Genomic DNA, 12610 nt, shown 5'->3' on the forward strand with positions numbered 1-12610 from the left:
TGCCAAACAAGTCATCCATCATGTTGGTGTCGATGAGTCAATTAACATGAGACAGGTATATTGCTCCATTGGTTGAAATGAGAAAACATTATAAGATGGCGCCGGCCGAGGTGCCGGCATGGGACTTACGTGCTGCCATGGCCAGACGTGGATAATCGCTTGTGAGAGCAAGGTGTGTTGCTTGTTGCTGCCAGATATCTTAAAAACTGAGACGCCATTTGAACTTAGTAAAGCGTACAAATTGTATTGGCTAATTGAAAGGCACTATTGACTTGATTGATTGCATTACTTGTTGTGGGAGTATAAATTACAACCAGTGGACCCTGCCAGCAGTAAATATTACAACAAAGACTGTAAGTACCTTTGTGCTTATTACATTGGCGTGTAATTCGTCCCGCGTTGGTGGCCATTCGTATATCTCTTACGTGAGAGTGAGAGAAAGCGCACTGCGTACAGTAACGTTCAATAGATATAGATATTTGCGCACTTATTTGTCCTGGCGACAAACTTGAATCCAACACTTGGAAATAAATTTATGCTACTTGTATTAATTAATTATTGGTGACCGTATCTGTTGTTGACGGTAAATAATTATTAATATTCACGTTATTATTTTTTTTAATAATTATTAGTGACCGTCTGTTTATTTTGTCGGTAAATAATTATTACCATTTATGTTTATTATATTTATTAACTAATTATTGGCGACCGTGTGTGTGTTGTGGGCGGTAAATAATTATTAATATTTACAATTATCATTTTACATTTTTAAATAAGTATTTTGAAGAGTATTGATATATTTGATTTAATGCGATAATTATTGTTTAGATTATTTATTATTTGGTGGTAAATACCTACCCAGATGTAACTTATTATTTGCTCAGTAGGTAACATTTTGAATAATATTTTTTTACAATTATTTAAATATCACCAGTGGTTGTGATATTAAATTTGCGTTTAACAATTAAATATTATTTGCGATTATTTATTGTTCATTATGTGTTGATGATTTATCGGTATCGTATTATTTAAAACACTGGTGATTATTTGGTGTAACTATTTACAATTATTATCAGTTAGTATTATTGGGAGTAAATAGTTACAGGCGATCAAAGTATTATTGAATTTCTGCGTATTCCACAATTAATATTGTGACAAATTTATATTGTGCGCATAGTAATTATTATTATTACTATTTATATTTATTCGCTATCACGTGCGAGTGATAGCAAAACGAACATTTTTGTTATATAAAACTATTGTTTGCGTTAATTGACTATTAGTCAAGGAATTATTGTGAAGTGAATTTTTATTTTTTATATTATTGTTAATACCCGCTGAACATTTATAATTTAAAATATATCGGGTTAAATGGCTACCAACTTGGGATTGGTTCAATTTTACTGTTTATTTATTGCATACTGTCTGTTTCTTGCTATCCTTTTCCAACACCTGAAACTGCTCTCTGTATTTTTACCCTTTCATTTTCATTTCTTATTTATTGTTTATTATATTTTGTTCGTGGGGGTACACGAACTGGCGCCCGATTCGGTTATCTAACCCAGCCTGGGACGAGCTGTGTGTCCAGTGGGGATCGTGAGCATCTATAAGGGATATTTTTGGTTTTGTTTATCATTTTTATTTTCAGTTTTACCATCGGTGGGCCATAACGGCTATTCTGCACACGCCACACTCCGCCGTGGGTTGTGACGAATAGTAGTGAACGTTATAGGCGGATGTCTCAATCTCGAATATAAGCTTTGGAGGCAAATTAAATAGTTTCGGGAAGATTCTTTTTTCCCTTGATTCCGTGCCCGGATATCCGCTTTAATCTCCCTCTGGCGTCTTCCACCGGTGAACCATGTGCAAAACTCGTCTTTAAAGTGTTCCCATCGCGTCCACCGTTCAAAATTCGCTGAACACCACGTAGCAGCAACGCCAGTGAACACTTCAGGCAGGACTGCCAACCGATCTTCATGTCGTATGCCCGCACTGCGCATTAACACGGACAACCGCCTCAGAAACTCGTCACCTGTCATCGACCCATCTCCCGCAAAAGACAGGTTCCAATTGCGGGCAATTGCTCCATAATCGCGATCCCGGCCATGAGATCTGGACCTTGAACGTCGCTCGGCCCTCTGACTGGCATAAGAATCATTTGATGACCATGATGGGCTACCGCTGGAGTCAGAATCATCGCCATGATCAGATGGTCTCCCCTGGCGCTGTTGGTGGTTGGTCCTCTGGCCCCGATTTCCCTCTGGTGGCCAATTAACATGCACATTTGACGCCGTGGTAGTGCATGCTGGTGGTATCATACTCATTTGTGGCCCACAAGCATTCACTGTTTGAGTATTGGCTCTCAAACCGCCCATTTGTCCAGCTGTTGTATGAATGGCGCTTAAATAGGATGGCATCGACGCAACTACGCAGCTACGAATCGGTGACGACGCCCGGAATGGATCCAGCGGGCGTGATGCGCTTGCTGACGACGTGCCAGCGGTTATGTTCGACAACATTGTCGTGATTAGGGTCTCAAACACCCTTAATATCTCCACGACATCCCGATGGGTCGCAAATGCGTCCATTGGAGCTTGCTGTGGACCCCCTAGAGCTGCGGATACCGATGGTGTACTAGTTACTGGCACACTTGACGCTCCAGTCGTTGTAGGAACCTGGGAATGAATTCTCACCGATCGCAATCGATCCATGATCGCCAAATCGTCACGTTCACGACCAACCGCTGATTCCCGCAACAGCTCGTCCACCAATGGGTCTCATAAAACGTCTTTACCGTCATCACGGTCCATTAAACGTCTGACTCGATCACGAATGACACTGTCTGACCCATGGTGATTCAATCACCGACTGCGTAAATACTCTCGCAAAGCCGCAACATCTACGTACTCTGGAATGGTATCGGATCCCGACGGAATTTTATCTACTGCTGGGCTCCATCGCACATTGATGGCACCCAGCGCCCTCTGGTGGTATCGATTCAATCGATTTCGAAGAACCAGTGGTGACCCAAATGTAGATAGTCCGAAGCTGGCCAATAACATTTTGAGTTTTGAGGGTGGTTAGTCCAACAACCACGTAAGTTCTGTCGGAGGAAGGGTGCTATTACTCTCGTGTTCCTCGTTGTCCTCCAACGTCAACGTGTCGTTGTGCCCATGATTGCCTGCGTCTCGCAATTCATCGGCCAATGGTGTGTGTGTCTGTTGCTGACTCGCATTCGACTGCCCGCTTAGTGGATCATCATCATCTCCTCCACGCATTCGTTGACATTCAGTCAATAACGCACTCGATGCGTCCCAGATTTCGCGCCACGACTCCATTTTAAATTATAAATAAATAATACGCACGATAAATTAATAAAATAAACCCGAATTATCACTCGCGAATAAAATAAATTCGATACTCGGAAAACAACAACCCGAAATCTCTTGCTGCGATCCAAATCTCCGCACCTAAACCTGAAACTTCAAAAAAAATCAACCCGTATGATTCAATGGCTCCATGGCCCCACGTTGGGCGCCATAGAGCCATTGAACCATTACCCAATTTGGGTAAAACTAAATTGGTGAAATCTGACGGAGTCAGGAAATAAAACACATTTCTTTGTCATATTAATACTTTGTGATTGAAATGTCTACTACTACCGGAGAAAAGAAAGGTAAGTCGTCTGACTACTGGAAGAAGCTAAAAGCTAAAAAGAAGGTCGGTCAAGCACCTCCAGCTATTGCTGAAGAACGTGCCGAACCAGTGACTGATGATAATTCAGTTAGACCATCTAATCCAGTGACTTCTAAACCAAAGATCACGCGTTCTGTGCCGAAGGCACCTTCCATTGAATCATCTAAACTACAGAATGATCCTTTGTGGGAGGAATACGGAATGGATGACTGTGGTGGTCTGACACCAGCTCGAGGCAACGATCGCTTCGCCATCTCGTTTGAAGGATTTATACCTTTGGTCAAGAAAGTTTACGATGCTTTGTCTGCTAAAGACAGGACATTTGGTAAATTTATCTCACGATCAATGTTTATATGGTATAACTGTCAGCATTTATATGCTAGAATAGTATCCATCAGAAACGACGAAGGCACTGCTGAGATCGCCGAGACACGGTTTCTAGACGAAGTTAGTAATGCGACTTTCTTGATACCTGCAACCATTGAGGCTTATTTAAAATCAATAGGTCGCATCACTGATGCGGACGGAGGAAGATTTAGAATTGCGTTTCCAGCGTTTCCAAACGTTAATGGTCATTACGACCGAGTTGGGCCAAATACGCATTGGAAATATGAAACACTCCCAGCTCCGATTGTGGTTAGCAGAAGACTCGTAGCGGATCTAGCCTATAGTAACGATCCAGCGGCAGGGCGAAACTGGGATTTACCAGCAGAGCTTACACCTGCAGAGCAGAATCATGGTACTCCGACTAAAAATCTATTAGGTTGGGACCGAGCTACAAATTTAACTACCGAACAGCGACAAATAATGGAAAATTGCGGCATAGCCGACAATGATTTTCCATCTGATAAACCAATGTCTAAGTATAACAAAGTGCTCTTTACATTGATCTCTAATCATGTGAGCTATGCGAGTAGATCTATGAAGATGAATCCTTGCACAATAGTGTCAAGCGAAGGATCCTTTGGTCAAATACTTTATCTCGAACGTGACGTGAGGGTTGAGTTTGTCTTTAACCGGACAGTCCAGTATGTTGAGTCTGATAATTCTAGGGTCGTTTGTGCTTCTCAGGTTGACAAACGGTTCGTACAAGGTGTAATGGTCATTGCAGCCAGGGTTAGTAAACAAGCTATTTCTGGTGTTCACAGCATACGTTTGCTATGACTTTGGTGAGTATGCTAATGTACCTCTTTGCCATATAACGTTCCTTACTATTCGTCACAACCCACGGCGGAGTGTGGTGTGTGCAGGATAGCCGTTATGGCCCACCGATGGTAAAACTGAAAATGAAAATAATAAACAAACCAAAAATATCCCTTGGAGATGCCCACGATCCCCACTGGACATTCAGCTCTTCCCAGGCTGGGTTAGAAAACCGAATTGGGCGCCAGTTCGTGTACCCCACGAACAAAATAACAGAACAATAAAATAAAGAAGTGAAAATGGAAAATGAAATAATAAAAATACAGAGAGCAGTTTCAGGTGTTGGAAAAGGATAGCAAGAAAGAGATAGAATGCAATAAATAAAGAATAATAAAATTTAATTAACTCCCGGGTTGGTAGCCATTTGACAACCCGATGTCTTTAAATTATAATGTTTTAGCGGGTATATAAACAATAATATAAATAATAGAAATTCACTTCACAATAATTTCTGTTTACTAACAGTCAAATAACGCAAAAAAACAATAAACATTATTCGGCTTGCTATCACACGCACGTGATAGCAAAAAAATAAATGATTATATATAATAAGTATGATGCGCACACATATAATTTTCTCAACTATTAATTATATAATCCGCAAAAATAATAATAATAATTTAATTACGTGTAACTATTTACTACCAAAAATAATAGCTGAAATTATTGTAAATAGTTACCACAAATAATCACCAGGTTTTTTTTTTAAATAAAAGATACCGATAAATCATCAACACATAATAAAAAAATAAATAATCGCACATAATATGTAATTGTTTAACGCCAATTTAATATCAAAACCCGCTGGTGATATTTAAATAATTGTACAATACTGTCCATTAATATTCAAATTATAATAAATAAATAACGTAAATGTTAATAATTATTTACCGGCAAACATCTGAACGGTCACCAATGATTATTAACCAATAATAAACAATAATTGTAAATATCAGTAATTATTTACCGTCAATCATATACACGGTCATCAATAATTACCATCCAATATAAAATAATACTTGTAACTATCAATAATCATTTACCGTCAATCATATACACGGTCACCAATAATTAATTACTAAAATAATAACGTGAATATTAATAATTATTTACCGTCAACAACAGATACGGTCACCAATAATTAATTAATACAAGTAGCATAAATTTATTTCCAAGTGTTGGATTCAAGTTTGTCGCCAGGACAAATAAGTGCGCAAATATATCTATATTTATGACTCTCTCTCTCACTCACACGTGAGATATATGCTAATGGCCACCAACGCGGGACAAATTACACGCCAATGTATTAGACACAAAGGTACTTACAGTCATCGCCAATATGTAAAACTCGTACAGGCTCCATTAGTCTCAATTAATTTATATATCGTCAATCAATGCCCAAGTAATATCAATAATAATTGGCGAGTGTCTCAAAACTCTGTATTAATAGCCAATACACTTTATAACGCTTGGTAATTCCAAATGGCGTCTCAATATAAACAATTTGGCAACAATAGGCAAACACACCTTGCTCTCACAAGAGATTATCCACGTCTGGCTATGGCAGCACGTGAGTCCCATGCCGGCACTTCGGCCGGCGCCATCTTATAATGTTTTCTCCTTTCAACCAATGGAGCAATATACCTGTCTCATGTTAATTCACTCCTCGACACCAACATGATACATGACTTGTTTGGCATGTAATTTGTCCACTCTCGACATTAAATGACCATTCCCTTTTCAGAGCCAATTAATAATATAATTTTACACCTAAATATTCCATTAGTTTATTCATAAGACCCGTAAATTTATTTAAAATAAATAAATTCACTGCGGCCAACTGTTGCGTTGCCGCGCATGCGTCAACCAACCAAAATAATAATAATAATTGTTGTAATATTAATTAAATAAAGACTTGCCAGGACTGGTTGGTGGTTGGGATGTTTGAAAAATACGCATATTTAAAAATATAACAATATTTTTATTTGTCACAGCACAAAATATCACTGGGTTGCAATTTAAATAGTTTATTTGATTTATAAATACTGTTAATTAAGAAATTGAGCATAATGATAATTAAATAAATAATAAAACTAAGTCTTTTAAATTAATTGAGCACTGATAGCAAGTAAATGTTTAATAAATAATGCACCTGTTGCTTTCTCGATGATATAACCTCGTCAGGAACAGGTTGTAGAACGCTGGATTTCTTGAAGTTGTTTTATATTTATTTTTTGAGCTCTGAGCTCGCAATTATAAAAATAATTATATTTTTTGATAGAGTTATGAACCCTTAACGTAGTTTATTGATTACTTTTAATGATTTACTCGAGATGAGCGCAATTTTAATAGATTATACAAAACACGTGGTGACACTTGAAATTGTATAAACGAACAGATAATGGCGTCGGTCTTCTTGCCACGAGGCAGGAAAAATCCATGCGCATGCGTCGCACAGCGCAAGTCAAGTTCTCATAGATGGACACTAGGCCCCAGTAGGTGCTGCCTCTATTTGCCGGAAGTTCAACTACATTCAAATTTGAATGTAGTTGTGATTCCGCCCGCCATCAGCAACAGAGTTGATGATTGAAGAGTTCTTGAGTACTTGATCTTTTGATGAGCATGTCATTGAACCAGTGAAGTTATTCTTCGTCATCTTCTTGTGGTTCTGGTTCAATTGGTAGGAGTGCAAGCTTCGTGATTGGACGAGTGAGTGTTGAGTTCACTGTTTTGAGCGTAGCAACTCTGGTCAATCCATCTTTGCCAGGGTGGAGTGCGATAATACGAGCGAGAGGCCACCTGGTTGGTGGAAACCTTTCGTCGGTGAGTAATACAAGTGACCCAACTTGAATTTGATGAGTTGGACGTTGCCACTTGGTGATTGCCAGTTGTCTTTGAAGATAACTTGTCGACCAATGATTCCAGAACTGTTGAACACGTTGTTGTAAAAATTGCCATCTAGACAATCGAGAACTATTTGTATCGATGAGTGCTGGTTCAGGAATCATGTTGAGTGCACGTCCAATTAAGAAGTGACCAGGAGTGAGTGCATCCATGTCATCTGGATCTTCCGTGAGTGGCTCCAATGGTCTTGAATTCAATATAGCTTCAATTTGCGTAAGAAGAGTCGTAAATTCTTCAAACGTAAATGAAGACTCTCCCACTGATCGAGTAAGGTGATGTTTGAGTGATTTGACAGCAGCTTCCCACTTTCCACCCATGTGTGGAGCTGCTGGTGGATTGAAATGCCAGGCAATACTGTTCACAGTGATGTGATCCAGTATTTCTCTTGACTCTTGAGTTCCTTGAGTGAACAGACGGTTGAGATCAGTTTCAGCGCCTTTGAACGTCGTTCCACAATCGCTGTAGAGTGCTGTGCAGATGCCTCGTCGGCTGATAAATCTGCGGAGTGCTGCGATGAAACCACTAGAGCTGTAGTCGCTGACTACCTCTAGATGTACTGCGGACGTAGAAAGGCAGACAAAAACACAAATCCAGCCTTTGTATGTTTTTGCTCCTCTGCGTCTCCAATTTTTGAGTGTTATTGGGCCAGCATAGTTCACTCCAGTGTGAGTGAATGCAGATGATGGAGTAACTCGTGATACTGGTAGCTGACCCATGAGTTGTTGAGCTCTATCAGCACGATGTCGTGCGCATCTTATACATTTGAGTATAATTGAGCGTACTGGTTGTCTACCGCCAATGATCCAGTACTTTTGTCGTATGAATGCCAGAGTAAGTTGAGTACCACCATGCATGGTACGCTGATGAGCATCAGAGATGATGAGTTTTGTGAGTGCCGCATTCCGTGGTAGAATAGCAGGATGCTTGCTTTGGTCTTGATTTGGAGAATTTTCCAACCGTCCACCTACTCGAATGATGCCGTCGGTGTCAATGAATGCAACCAATCGAGCAAATGGATGACCATTAGGCCATGGTGCGTGTTTGGAGTGCATGTTGATCTCGTTTGAAAAATGAATGCGTTGAGTTTCTTTGATACAGAAGTTGAGTGCAGACATTACTTCGTCAGAAGTAATTGGAGTCTTGAGTGATGAGTTTGGTGATTTCTTGATCATGTCACGAAGTCTAAAGCAGATTGCAGTAGCTCGTAACATGCGTAGGAGTGGTATTGGCCGTTCCATGATAGGCCAATTTGATTTCAGCGATGAATTCGATGAGAACAGGGCCAGTCCAGGCCGTTCTTCTGCTTGAGCTCCTGTATCATCGATTGATGGACATTTAGGCCAGGACGATGAACTCTTGAGCAACCATGGTGGGCCAGTCCACCATAGTTGATGATCACGGAGTTGAGTAGGTGTCAACCCTCGTGTTGCGCAGTCTGCTGGATTTTGTGTGCCCGGAATGAAATTCCAGTGGCCATCTGGAAGTAGATCTTGAATATGTGACACCCTATTCCGAACAAACTCCTTCCAGCGAGACGGATGAGATTTAATCCACGTGAGTGTAATTGTTGAGTCCGTCCACAAGTATATTGGCGATTGAGTGAGATTTAGAGTGCTCTGGCAGTGTTTTGTGAGTTTTGCCAACATGTGAGCTGCGGTGAGTTCTAACCTTGGTATCGTTAGTCGTTTTAACGGAGCTACCTTGGTTTTGGAGCAAAGCAGCGTAACTCTGACTCCATGAGCAGGTGTGTGGACTTTGATGAACACGGCAGCTGCCATTGCCAATTGAGAGGCGTCCGAGAATCCATGGATTTCGGTGGTTGAGCACGTGGATGAGTGGATCCATCTTGGAATTTTGATTTCAGAGATAAATTTGAGTTCATTTTCGAAGTTTCTCCATTTATTCCGTTGATTGGCTGCCGATGGAGTGTCCCAGCTGAGCTTTTCGAGCCAAAGCTCCTGCATGAATACCTTGGCTCGAATGATGAGTGGTGCGGAAAATCCAAGAAGATCAAAGATTTGAGCAATCTCTGATAAAATGATCCATTTTGTAAAATTTTGAGTTGAGCATGGTGGTGAGTACGTAAAATAGAACTGATCTGAGTGTGAGGACCAGTACATGCCCAGAATCTTGGTGCTGGAGTCTGGATCCTCGAATTTATGATTTTTGATCGCTTCCACATGATTGAGTTGTTGTAATTTTGATGATTGCTTGCCCATTTAGCAAGAGGGAATCCGCCCGCCTTGCAGAGTGCTTCAAGTTGATCAGCAACTTATAATGAGTTCATCTAATACGTGTGCGATGATGACTAAGTCGTTTGAATGCTTAGATGAGAGCTTGAGTGCGACTTGACCTTTAGTTCTACCAGCATTGGCAACACCAATACCAATAATCTGGATAGATGAGTGAGTGCGTTTAAGTTTGAGTGAATTGACCAAGGAATCTGAAACAAACGATAATTCAGACCCTGGATCCAGCAATATGCGTACTGGATGAGTACTTAACTTGGTGATCAAGTCCACTAGGCATGTTGCGAGTAAGATTGCTGGGCAATGAGTACTAGTATGATGAATGCCGGACGTGTTGAGTGCAATTGAGTTCAGTTGAGCGTCGCTCGAGTCGTCATGTGGAAGCAGACGTCTTTATTGAGTGCCTTTAGCGGCTGAGCTAGATGGTTTTTGAGTGCTGTTGAGTCCCGGGTGTATCATGGTGTGATGTTTTTGTTCACACACCCTGCATGTGAATTGTGAATTGCACGCATCCGGTAGATGATGGCCAAAACAATTTTCACAAAGTCGCTTCTCCACAACGACTTGAGTGCGTTGAGCCTTTGTGAGTCCCAAGAATTGAGTGCATCTCACAATAAAGTGATCTCCTTTACACAAATCACAGGGATATTGTGCAGGAGGGAATACCTTCTTGGGAGGCTTCTTGAGTGCAGTAGATGAGTTCGTGGCTGGAGATTTAGTTTCCGATGAGTGCGACTTGGAAACAGCAGCAGCAGAGTATGACGCTGGTTTGCCAGATGAACGTGGTGGTTTTGATGCCTGTTCCACCCGTTCTTGAGCACGAGCACGACTGACTAAAAAGTCATTGAGATCTTTGAGTGATGGGTATTCAGTGGAAGCACCCATTTTGTTCTCCCAGAGCTCCCGATTATGTGAGTCCAGTTTTGATATGATCAACTGCGTAAGCAGCGGATTCATATCTGAGTTCAATTGTACCCCGAGTGCGTTGAGTGCGTTGATTACCTCTGAAACGGTGTTCAGAAGGTAATTGAGCTGCTCAGATGAGCGTGAAGTGAGCACATGCATATTAAGGAGCTTGTCCAGTTGAGCACCGATGAGTAGGCGAGGGTTGTTGTACCTCTCCTTTAGCTGATTCCACGCAGGTACAAATTGGTCATCGCACATTTGTACACTGGCGAGGCTGAGTGCGGCTTGTCCTTGCAGACAGCTCTTCAGGTACTGAAGACGTTGAACTGGAGCAAGTTCTTGAGCATTGATCACCATTGAGGTGAATGAGTCCCTGAATTCAGGCCAGTTCTCGTAACGCCCATCGAACTTGGGAATTGCGAGTGCTGGCAGATGCGTTGGAGCCCGGGTTGAGTGCACTACAGCTGGAACAGCAGCTGGTACTGGAATTGAGTTGATGAGTGCGATGAGTTTGCCCTTGGCGTTGATATACGACCGATACACCGAATCGTATACTCCGTCCTTGACATATGAGCTCTCCAAGAACTCCTTGGTGCAGGTGAGTGCTAGTGAGTCGTGAGTTAGGTTGAACTGGTGCCATTCACCCTCGAGTAACTCAAGTCGAGACTTGAGTTGAGCTAAGCCGTCGGCGACGGTGAGTGTATCCGCCAGAGCTTCCCAGTCTGAGAAGACTCCGAGGCGTGAGTGCTGGCTGATGACTTTTAGCTCGAGTGCTGGGGAAATCGTCGATTTCCTGGGAGAGCGCTTGATTTTCTGCTTAGACTGGTCTCCTTCGCTGTGGATCCCAGTCTCGGTGGCGCTTGAGTCGCTGAGGCCTTGATTTTCGACCACGGTGATTACTGGAAAGAGGTGTTGGTCCCTGGGGGTACCTTCAGGAACCTCTGAGTGCTCCTGGTCCTTTGGAAGACCCTTCTTCTTCTCTTCATCCCCCATAGTGAGCTCCTTGACCTGTGAATGGGGTTATATGAGTACAGCTGCCCAATGATGATGCTACCGACACAACCAACCAACCATCCGGCTCGAAGGACCATAAAATGTTGTAATATTAATTAAATAAAGACATGCCAGGACTGGTTGGTGGTTGGGATGTTTGAAAAATACGCATATTTAAAAATATAACAATATTTTTATTTGTCACAGCACAAAATATCACTGGGTTGCAATTTAAATAGTTTATTTAATTTATAAATACTGTTAATTGTCTGAGCTCATGAATACGTGAATAATTGAATACAAATTATTGAGTTGAGCTCGAGTAAATAATGAATTAAAAATAATCAAGTTGAGTTTAATTGAACACTGAGTTGAATGCAAAAATGTCATGATAATAAGTAACATGATGTCAGAGGTTACTGAGCGAAGTGAACACATTAATTACTATTTTTAATAGCACTGAATACATAAATATTTTCGTTATTGAGTTTTAATAGTGATGATCACTTAATTGAATTGAATTTAATGAGCTCATGATAAATTACACTGATTTTAATTTATTTGTTGAACACGTGGTAGCATGATAGCAGAGGCTACTGAGCGAAATATAACTTTGAAATTAATTAAGAAATTGAGCATAATGATAATTAAATAAATAA

At 41.0% G+C, this 12610-nt stretch overlaps 2 protein-coding genes across 2 annotated transcripts; both read right to left on the bottom strand.

Moving 5' to 3' along the window:
• Positions 1–7541: 7541 nt before the first annotated feature.
• Positions 7542–10022, bottom strand: LOC130670478 (uncharacterized). Its single transcript, XM_057473885.1, has one exon. The coding sequence runs from the start codon at positions 10020–10022 to the stop codon at positions 7542–7544; it is 2481 nt and encodes an 826-aa protein (XP_057329868.1).
• A 423-nt stretch (positions 10023–10445) lies between these two features.
• On the bottom strand, positions 10446–11951 carry LOC130670479 (uncharacterized). Its single transcript, XM_057473886.1, has one exon. The coding sequence runs from the start codon at positions 11949–11951 to the stop codon at positions 10446–10448; it is 1506 nt and encodes a 501-aa protein (XP_057329869.1).
• Positions 11952–12610: the final 659 nt, after the last annotated feature.

This window comes from Microplitis mediator, chromosome 6 (assembly GCF_029852145.1).
Source record: "Microplitis mediator isolate UGA2020A chromosome 6, iyMicMedi2.1, whole genome shotgun sequence".
Taxonomy (NCBI): domain Eukaryota; kingdom Metazoa; phylum Arthropoda; class Insecta; order Hymenoptera; family Braconidae; genus Microplitis; species Microplitis mediator.

Bases quoted from the DNA above. Each gene is read 5' to 3' on its own strand.
- LOC130670478 (XM_057473885.1), bottom strand. From the start codon at position 10,022: ATGGGCAAGCAATCATCAAAATTACAACAACTCAATCATGTGGAAGCG.
- LOC130670479 (XM_057473886.1), bottom strand. From the start codon at position 11,951: ATGGGGGATGAAGAGAAGAAGAAGGGTCTTCCAAAGGACCAGGAGCAC.